Source organism: Pagrus major, chromosome 1 (genome assembly GCF_040436345.1).
Source record: "Pagrus major chromosome 1, Pma_NU_1.0".
Taxonomy (NCBI): domain Eukaryota; kingdom Metazoa; phylum Chordata; class Actinopteri; order Spariformes; family Sparidae; genus Pagrus; species Pagrus major.
In genome coordinates, this window is record NC_133215.1 from 4,245,690 (window position 1) to 4,256,510 (window position 10,821).

The 10,821-nt window shown below is 41.0% G+C and overlaps 2 protein-coding genes across 3 annotated transcripts in view; one reads left to right on the top strand and one right to left on the bottom strand.

The window, feature by feature from the left end:
- The window catches only part of LOC140992930 (NLR family CARD domain-containing protein 3-like), a 43,764-nt gene extending 40,424 nt beyond the window's left edge, over positions 1-3,340 (top strand). The window contains exons 8-9 of the mRNA XM_073462771.1: positions 440-613; positions 1,779-3,340. Coding sequence (XP_073318872.1) covers positions 440-613; positions 1,779-1,794 — 190 coding nt within the window. The 3' untranslated portion in view covers positions 1,795-3,340. The remainder of the gene's footprint in view (positions 1-439; positions 614-1,778) is intronic.
- A 1,733-nt stretch (positions 3,341-5,073) lies between these two features.
- On the bottom strand, positions 5,074-7,962 carry LOC140993258 (uncharacterized). Of its 2 annotated transcripts, none has more exons than XM_073462781.1 (4): positions 7,499-7,962; positions 7,314-7,397; positions 7,083-7,184; positions 5,074-5,866 (listed from the first exon to the last, which is right to left on the bottom strand). In XM_073462781.1, the coding sequence occupies exons 1-4, from the start codon at positions 7,896-7,898 to the stop codon at positions 5,751-5,753; spliced, it is 702 nt and encodes a 233-aa protein (XP_073318882.1). In that variant the 5' UTR covers positions 7,899-7,962; the 3' UTR covers positions 5,074-5,750. The 2 variants fall into 2 exon arrangements, with proteins under 2 accessions (XP_073318882.1, XP_073318886.1); XM_073462785.1 differs by lacking the exon at positions 5,074-5,866 and adding an exon at positions 6,635-6,986.
- Between the last annotated feature and the right edge of the window lie 2,859 nt (positions 7,963-10,821).

Genomic DNA, 10,821 nt, shown 5'->3' on the forward strand with positions numbered 1-10,821 from the left:
CTTCTGTGCTCAGATTAATATGATGTGAAAGTTGTGTTGACACTAAACTGCAGACATCAGCTGATATTATACTGATCCACACTGAGTATCTTAATGCTGAAGTCTGTTTTCTTCTTCTGTGGTTTAGTCCATTGACTGTGGCAGAGCAGTGTTGAGCTGCACATTTAAAACCTTCATATAACAACATGAATAATTCACTCTGAACATCCTCAACTATTGATTTTCATCTCAGATTACAAATCATGTTTTTTTAAATGTTTTTTAAAGTGATGAGAAAAATACATACTACAATGAAAAGTTAAATAATCTCTATTTTAACTATCAGACAATAACAAATATATTCAGAATCGTCTTTTTACAACATTTTAATGAAGCTTTGTGACGTTTATACTGACTGAATATTTAAATTGTGAAGTTTCATCATTTATTCTTTATTCAGATTGAGGAGCTGCAGTTTGTCAGAGATCAGCTGTGCTTCTCTGGCCTCAGCTCTGAAGTCCAACCCCTCCCATCTGAGACAGCTGGACCTGAGACTCAACGAGCTGCAGGATTCAGACGTGAAGCTGCTGTCTGAACTTGTGGAGAGTCCAAACTGTCGACTGGAGACTCTGAGGTCAGTAGAGAGTTGGAGTCAGTCCATGCTGGTTTCAGCAGTATTGTAATAAACACAGTCAGTATCAGAGTAAAGATCCAGCATTTCCTGCTTTCCTCAGTGAAGCTGTGAGAGGAGAACGGTGACAGGCTTCAGGATTGGACAGAAAGAGATAGAGGGGGAACAGTCAGCCAATCAGAGGAGCCAGAAGCTTGTTGTGATCGTGTGTTTGAGTTGAAGTGAAGACGACTGTTGTTGTTGTGTTCATGTGTACAGGAAGTAAAGCTGGATCACAGCTGACAGCATCACAGGATGTGTAGAGACAGTGTCCTCATCCATCAAACTGTTGTAGCATCAAATCTCTGTCCTCTCATTTCAACACTGAACAACTGATCAGTCCATCTTTGTCACAGCTCTCAGGTCTACGGTGGCCCTGAAGGTCAAAACACAACAACATCCCACAAAACATCAAACTGTCACCAGAGACTCTGGTTCTGTCCAATAACAAACAAGAACGCCGTCCCACCTTTTCCATAATCTGAAGTGTTGTTGTGTTTTGACCTTCAGGGCCACCGTACAGATCGCTCTGACTGAAGCCTGCACATCACTGACTCTTATTTCAGAGAACCGCGGTTACATTTAGTAACCATGTGGTCTCCTCACAGACCAGAACCTCTGCTGAAGTCCAGTAACCACAGCTGGTGTTGACTGTTCAGTCTCTGTGTGAACATGTAGGAGCTTTAACATCAAATATTTATCTGTCCGTCTGTCTTTAGTTTTATCCAGATGTTTTTACAACAGACTCCATATTTACATGTTTGTAATATTTAAAGCAGATGAAATGTTCAGGTGTGACTGAGACTCTGGTTTTTAACAGCAGTGAATCATCATCAGAGTGTTTCTGCAGTGATGATGCGTTCAGGGACTCTGAGCAGTTTATTTCACTGTGTGCTTGAGTGAAACCTGCAGAGTAAACACACTTGATGTGTCTGCAGGTCTGTGAGCTTCACTCCAACACGTTAACATGAGCTGAAAGGAAGCTGGCTACGCTACACAGCCGCTCCACTTGTGGTCTGAACAGGACTGAAGTCCTGCTGGTCTTTATATCACTGACTGACAGCTGATGGAGGGAGTCTCTGTAGACACTCATGTATCACTTCTGCTGTCTCTCTGCTTCTCTCATCAGCTGGAGGTGGTGGTGATCTCTGTCAGAGTGAGTGGTGAGAAAGGTGGAGGTGTTGAGAGGATCAGCTGTGTCCTGATGATCCAGAGAGGTTGAAGCAGCACCATCAGCTGGTGGGTGGAGAGGCTCTGACTGGGCGGAGAGGAGAGCTTCATCCAGCAGCGACTGACGGACCAATCACAACACGTGGAGATGATGTCAGTGCTGCAGTGTGAACTGCTCTGAGATCAGCTCCACTGTCCAGTCCAGCATCGTCCCTGTTTCCTCTGGATGTGACAGAGTGTCATCAGTGTCTCTGGACTGCTCTGCTGCATCTGCCAAGCAGCCGTCACGTCAGGAGCAGACACAATAATGAGTTAATTACTGGTTAACAGAGACTTGATGTTCTCTGCAGTCAGGTGGGAAAATATGTGCATATATCAGCGTCGCCTAAAAGGCCAAAATCCAATATTGTTGATCGGTTGTGTAAATCTACAGTCATTTAAAGTGAGCACAGGTTAAACTAGTGTGAACGAGTGTAAAGTCTGTGGCTCTCTGTTTCTCTTTGTGTCTCACCTGCTCACTGTTGAATGACACAACTGTTGTTCATCTTCACTTCATCCTGAATCTTGGAGGTTGATGTCAGAGTGCTGAAGTCTGCACTTTAAGGATCTTTCTCATCACTGCTGGATCATATTTCTGTGTATTGTTCTTTTTTCCTGCCTTTCTTATACCAAGTGTCTCGGTCCTGTGGTTTCTGTGTCATTATGTGTGTTTTATAGGTGTTTTCTGCTCTTGTGTTGTCTTCGGCCCGTTCTCCAGTGTTCTGGTTTCCCTCCTTCAGGTGTTTTTCCGTTCCTTCCCCTCACCTGTCCTTTCCCCGCCTCCCTCCACCTGCAGCTCCTCCCCACGTTAGTGTGTGTGTGTAGTCTTTGTGCTCCTCTGGTCTTTGTCAGATGGTCCGTTTCCTCCCGTGTTTCACCTGAGCCTGTTTCCTCCAGCGTCTCCCCGTTTCTCCCCGTGGTGTGTTTCCTGCTTTTTGTTCCCGCTCTTATTTCTCTGCTTTATTCCTCCTGTTTTTCCTGAGTTGTACTTTTGCTTTTTCTTAGTTTCTACTTTGTATTTTTGGATTTTCCTCTTCTTGGTTTTTGGGGTTTCTCTGGTTTTTGGATTGTTCAGCTTTGGTTTAATGACGCTTGCTTTTGTTCCTCATCCTCCTGCCTCCCTTGTGTTTCTGTGTTTGGGTCCTCACCTTTTCTCAAACTGGGACACTAAGTCTCACTGACGGTGCCGGTTCTGACCACTTTGGTGCCCCAGACAAGATTTTAGCTGAAAAAGACACGCGGTTATTGAAAGTGAGAACTTGAACTCACAGTGTCTTTGTCTTACACGCTCAGACACAACAGCAATAATGACTTTCTTTGGTCCAGATGTTTGAATCTGCACTGATGTGATGAAGCTGTTTATCAGCCTCATCCAGCGTCTGTCGGCTGAATATCAGCATCATGTGTTTGGAAGTTTGTACAATGTTTCAGTGTAAAACTGATCAATAAATAAAGTGTTTTTCTTTCATTTATAAAGCATCACACCACAGTTACAATGTTTATTTGTCCCTCTAAAAAGATCTTTCTATGTAGAAAATGTATTTGTTCATGTTCCTGAGATATCCACAACTAAAAGACAAGGAAGTGAATTTAGTGGTGACGTTAAGTTTTTCCTACATTAACTCGACTGTGGAGGAATTATTCAAATCCTTTAAAGTAAAAGAAGAAATATAATGTAAACATATTCAATTAAAAGTCAAAGTCCTGCATTCAGAGTCAGACTTTATGGACGTACCATCAGAAAAACAGGCTTCATGAATTAAAAGTACTTTAAGTTCTCATAACATCATAATTATAATCATAATACTGTGAAAGTTACCATCCTGTATGAGAACATTTACTCCTGATGGTTTTTCTGTTTGTACTTTTACTGAAGTAACTTTCTGAATGCAGGACTGTTACTTCTGAGGTACTTGTACTTGAGTATTTCCATTTCCTGCTACTTTCTACTGACTTTATACCATCAGAGCTGAAGGAGCATTTTAAATATATTTATTTTATCTGCAGTCAGATGAATAAAACACTGATTCTGTTGAATGTTGGATCAGATAATCAGCCTGATAACTGGTTGAATAGTGTACAGTATATACACACATGTAAAAATATGTAACAGCAGCAGGACCGGTAGCTGCTCCTCTGTTGGAGGAGGAACCTGAGGAGCACTGCCAGAGCCCCACAAAATGACCTCCAGCAGCTCCTGGTGTGCAGGTTCCTGACTCCATGAGGGCCCGACGTCCTCTAGAGGGACCAGTGCTCACAGCCCAGCACCGTACAGGCTTGTGGGGTCCATACACACTACGGAGTCACACTACGAGTTGCTGTGATGAAACTCACTCAAGTTGGGTCAGACTGTGATTTGAATGTTTGACTTTGATTTTGGATCCAGCCCTCGATGAGTTGGTGCTTCTGGTTTCCACTGACCGTTGTCACGTCGTACAATGTACATCAGTAAAGATTTCCAGCTCGAATAATTCATTCGTTAAGACCTGATGTGTGATTAAAGTGTCCCTCAGTGTGTGTGAGCAGTGCACAGAGTGCCCCTTTAATAAACCAAACTCAAAGACCATTAGCCACATTTACTGCCTCTTCCTTTTTGCTGCTGTTCAGCTCAAGTTTCTGATGTTGGTCTTCTTCAAAGTATTTCACATTTTACTCCTCTGAATGATTTGAGCACCTTGTTTATGACTGCAGTTGTTCAGTTTGGCCTGAGGGTGGCGCCAAAAACGGTTATCTGAACCAATAAGGAGGCTGTTTTACTTCATAGTGTCGACAGCAGAGTTTTGGTTTGATACCTGACACCTGTTACAGATGCCAAACATTCACATTTAAGTATTTCTACTACAACTGCTACAAACACAAAAACTACAGCCAGTCATCAGTTTAAATATCACTTAGTGTTTCCTGTTGTTACAAACCTGTCATGTTGATTAAACAGCTGCCACAGTGAGTCATGAAGACTAAGGTGGGACAAACTCAAAGCACAGGTCAGACTTTCTGTAAACACATTATATATTTGACTTGAAGCTCGAAGTGTCTCTCAGTGCTGAGACGCTTCAAAATATCACACACACAAATAACAAATGCAGTCAATTACTCAGTGCACATTACATGACCGTGATCTCCTACAGTGACACGACCAACTGGATTACAGCAAAGTAATCTAATTACATTGGGATTACTTCAAAATCAACACACGACAATATATTGCACCTTGTCCTATAAACTGGACCGCACATGTTCTGCACATGGAGGTGGGAGTGATGGTGGTACTGGCAGGAATGGGACGGCGGTCCAGGGAACTGCTGCTGGTTCGGTTCCTGCCTTGACCCTGTGCAGCATGTGGGCTCCTCTTTCTCTCTCGACTGTCACCATCCAAATAAATATATCATTATATTTAAAAGACGAAACAAGTGTAATCAAGCGATTCTTATATTTCCATCTTCTTTTCATTTCATCCTCTCAGTTCCAGCTGCTGTTGACAGATTTCAAATCATTATAAAAATCAGAAACCTGTTACAATCACTCCATAATTAACTGGAACATTAGTGAATTCTCAGGACTGATTATACAGAATAATTTATATTTACAGAATAATTTAGATTCACACAATACTTTTTGGACCCAGTGTGTTTTTACAGCCGCTGATCACTTGTGAGTATTTTAAGGGACTAACTCAGAGGATCAGATGGAAGATTTGAGCTGATGGTGAACTAGAAGATGTTCTTCACCATCAGCTCATTTCTGGACCACATTAAATCTTCTAGGATGTGTTTCTAAGATCTGTAACATCTTCACGTCTCCGGCCAGTTGAAGTGTGTTTTTGTGTGGTAAAGGCTTTGGTCCCTGTTGTGATGATGATGAAGGGTCATCGTCTCAGACCCTCCCGACTCTTTCAGGCCATTTCCTGCAGCGCTGTGTTGGTCTTCACCCTCTCTGTTGTTTGGTTCCTCTGGGTTTCCATTTCAAAGTGATTTGGCCTCATCTCTGCTTCTTTCTTCTTACAAAACTCTGACAACATGAAAACCAACATATTTATTACATTTATTTATAATCTATTCAATTATGGAACAGTCTGGAGGGGATGCTCAGGGAATGTCCAAACATAAACCAGTTTAAAAAAAATATAAGGAGATGATTTTTACAAGGTACAGAAATGAAGAGGGTGTTTGAATATCACTGGGTGTAAATTGTTTATTTAGTTTGTTATTTATGTATCTTTGTGTTATCTTCAGTAGGTGTAGGGCGTATGTGTATGTATGTATATGTATATATGCATATATATGTGTATATATGTGTGTGTGTGTAGGTCTGTGTGTATGTGTGTATGTATGTATATGTATGTATGTTTATATATGTATATATTGCACTCTGTGTCATCTTTAGTATGTGTGTGTACATTATATATTATAAATATAAAGAATAATATATTATAAATTATATTTTATTAGGATAAATATTTTTGTAATACATTTATGTTGTGTTAGATATAGAACAAAGGAAATTGAAAAATGACAAATGGAAGTTATTATTATTGTTATTATTATTATATTGATAGAAGTCAAAGTATTTCAGTGGTATTATTTATTAAAAAGGGGTGGAATAAAATAAGTTTATACTTCCTCCCACTCCTCGGATATGTAAACAGAATTCATAGTTTTCAGTTTTTGTTTACTTTGTACATGATAATTTTGTTTTTTACATGTTCGAAATAAACTATCTATCTATCTATCTATCTGTCAATCATTTTCATCCTTTCAAGGCAAACAGACGGACAGACATCAGACCAGCACTTTACATTTCTGCCTGTAAACGTCTTAAATATTTCACACGGACAGAAACTGAATGAACTCTGGTTTCTGTCAGATTTATCACCCAGAAACCAAAACACATTAAAATGTTGAGAGTCAGCAGTGGTGGAAGAAGCACTGACTTCTTTGACTTGAGTAATAGAGCCAACATCTCCATGCAAACTAAATACTCCAATACAAGCCCTGTTTAAAGACCCTGCTGAAGTCCAACAACAGAAGTATCATCAGCACAGTGACGATACGACGATGCGCCTCAGTGTGCAGGATGATGTGTCACTTGTCATTGTTGGGTCCGGTGCGGTCGTGTACATGAACTGGACCTGTGTGATTGATTTTACCTTCATGTGAACTCTGAGCAGCGTTTGAATAAATGTACTGAGTTACAACTGGCACTAGTGAATAAAACTGTAACTTACGGATCTTTCCAGATTTCACCAGGATCAGAACCAGAACCAGAACCACAACCACAACAACAGCACAGACACTGGGAATGTGACCTCTCCTCGTCTCTGCAGCATCTGAAGGAAACACAGAGTTGAGAAGACTGCTCATGAATTAAAGATGATCTCAGATTGTCTTGGACTCAAAGATATGGTAGGATCAAGTGTAACAAACAGTTTTCTGGAGAACTATTTCAAGACAAATACCAGGATCGTCTGGCCCGGTCACATCTTCCACTGGAGGTCCAGATGTGCTGGTATTGGTCCGGTTCTGTTGGTCTTCTTTTACTGCTGCAAATGAAAGATACAGAAAACAAGACGCACGTTTCTTCACCATCTGCAGTTTCACCATTTTATGAATTGATCTGCACGACAATAACTGAGCATCTTACCAACAGTGACGTCAACCAGACAGCTGGCAAACAGCCTCGGGACAAAGATTTTGTATCGTCCGCTGTCAGACGGCTCCACTGAGGAGATCCGGAGGGTCACGATGCCTTCCTTCAGGTCTTCATGGCTGAGAGTCGTCCTGCCTTTGTATTGATCCATCTGATCAGGAAAGTAGTCCTGCTGATGTCGATAGGCGTGGACGACATCTTTGCCTCCAGGTGTCCCCACATGTTTGAGGTCAGGTCTCTTCACATCCACTGTTTGAGCAGACAAGTCGACCCGGGGATGCACTGGACATTGTAGAATGAGGTCGCCCCCTCCTACTGTCAGGTTCTGGACTGTCGGGTTCTGGACTGTCAGGTTCTGGCTAGAGACATGAAGCTTTCCTGTGGAAACAATCATCACAGTGAGAAATGTTTCCCAAAGTCCAGTGATGAAATGCAACCAAGTATAAACATTTTTACCCACTGCATTTATTTGATAACTTGTATGTATGTAATGAATGTAATGTGTCTATTCTGGGTCGAGACTCTTCCTCCGTCCAGGTTTTGTGGAAATCCATAAAGTAGTTTTTGTGTTAACCTGCTAACAAACCAACCAACCAACCAACCAACAAACAGACACAGGTGAAAACAAAACCTACATGAGGGAGGGAAGAGATCTCACCAAAACTGTCTTGTCTCTGTCTTAATTCACCCGATTAGTCACTTTCCCAAAAAGGGAAAATAGAGTCCAGATTGAAAAATATCAACGAGATGAGACAAATCCAATAAGCAAACTGCATTAGTAGTCCAAGAAGACGGAGAATCTCTGAGAATGACAGTCAAATATTCAAAGGCTGAGGCTACAGATAAATGTGAAAATCATCACTTGTGTCTTTTTAATTATTTTTGGCATTTTCAAAATGCTCTGTGTTGAAGAACAGGGCTCCTAATGATTCGTTATCAGACGATAGGGAGATTACTTTCCTCAGTGAATTGATAGAAAATAGTAAAAGTGTCCATCATAGTTCAAAAAATAGTAGTTCCCAAAATACAGTTTTCTACCACGAAGACAAAGACGACCGGCAAGAACTCGCACCACAACACACATTATTCACTATAACAATCAAACCTGCGCAAATAAAAGCTATTTGGGGGAAGAAATGTTATCTAGAAGAGAAAGATCTTCACCGACTGATTTTTTTTCTTTCTTTCTGCCGAAACAAACTGAATAAACAAACTGACCTTTCATATGTGGCGGACCCTGCCACCTTTCTAGCTTCAAACAGTGCTCTGGGACCTTATTATCTGAGAACAGCTTGTTTGTTCACAGATGGAAATTAGACACATTTCTGAGTTTGTATTATCACCTCATTAATGTTGTAAATATTACAACTTCTGAAAGGTGTGTGTGTGTGTGTAAATCAAGCCAAGGAGCAGTAGCATGAAACAATCTGTAAAGACACGTTCAACAGTTTCTCCCTCACAGTCACAAACACAGCACCTGTTGTTTACATCAGGGAGACAACGACAAATACTGTCTTTTACATGAAAGTACCCATGTGCAGTTTTGAAAAAGAAAACTCTGAGTTGAATTACATATTTATGAGGCGAGAGAAAAGCAGTGCGCCACCTGAACTAGCTTAACTAGTTTAAAGTCACCAGAGTTAAAGTACCAAGTTCACCGGATTCAAGATGTCAACTTACCCGCAACAAACACCGCAGCAAACACCGCAATAATCAGTAAAGTGAGACGTGCCACGATCATTGTTGAACAAACGCAGTGATCCGCGGAAGTCTTAAATGTCTGCTCGACGAATTCCCGGGAAATGTTGGGTTTCTTAGTCGATAGCGTACCAGGAAGTAAACACGGGCTCAGCGCTCCCGCTAAAAATTAAATAACTTTGAGCATGGCGCGCCGCGCGCGTTGTTACACGCGAGTTCAGGCATGAGGAGTGATGATTGGTTCGCATGGCGAAGGGAACGAGTACTAGCCAATAAGAGGCACAGTAGGGCGGGTCTTATCGAGTGGTATACACCATGACGCTCCCAGCGGGTATTATTTAAAGGTCCACAGCTGCCCCCAAAACAGCACGAGTAACATACATTAAGACTCAGTCCCGTTCCCGCTGCTTACATAACAGTACATCAATGACTAATGATTACATGTTATTATTATGACGCACTTCGCTTGGTGAATTCACCGCCACACCCCTACTTATTGTCAGAATGGTACGGTCCGTCACTGTAACGTCAACTCCGGCTGTTTTTATTTTATTTTTTCTTATTTATTTTTCGTTCTATTTCCTTAATACATACAAAGCTAACGCATTCACAACAGTCCTGTAATAATTCTGCAAAAATGCAAGTTGATAAAACTTTTAAAGGTCTTGAATCAACTGTTTGGTCATTTTGAGACTATTTTAAATAAACCCCCTGTGTAATGTAAGTAAGTAAAACTTTATTTATAAAGCACTTTTCTAAACAAATTCAACAATAATATAGATAAAATACAAATTTAAAAAAACACTAAGCACAGAGTCGTTCAATGCAATATAGTTCAGCATCATTACAAAAAGTTAGACCATGCAGGTCTACGTTAGACTGCATTAGACTTAATACACTGGATCTGAGTCAGTGCAATGCAAGGAAATTAAGTTGTATCCACTCAAAGCACATGATGAACAGAATTAATTAATATGAAGCACATATTTATATTTACTATATAAAACAATCGGGTCAAACGAGCTGCATTATCCTCTACATTAATATTTAACTACACATTTGTTAAAATCTACCAGACACTCAGTTTTATAGCATTAAGTCAGATTTTTTTTTTTTACCTGGAGTGACACTCTGGATGAGTCCTCGTGCAGAGTCTAACTTTCTGTCAAAGGATGAGAGTCAAACTCGACCGCAACATCCGGGTCACGTGCTCCACCCCTTCTGCACTTTTTCCCGCGGTTTTCGGGGCTCCGGCAGCTCTCAGTGGCGGAGGACAACCGCGGGAGTTTCAATAGAGTAGTTTTTGGCGGGATAAATGTAACCAGTGATCACATGTTGAGGGAGCCGCTCCGCTGTGCCTCCTCTCTGACCTGGTGGCCACTCGCGGTATTGCAGCTGAAAGTTTTCCCCCGCGGGTCCAAACAGCGTTTCGCCCATAGACCGCCATTATAAAAGAGACGTCAGCAAAACTGTTGACAGGACACAATCAATTCAATTATGACTGTTTGTATTGTGAATTTTTCATCCATGTAGGTTTTATATTTAAAAAAAAAACAAAAAAAACAAAAAAAAACTTTCCTCAAGCTGAGAAAAAGCGGTTTAAAAATCCGTGACGTCAT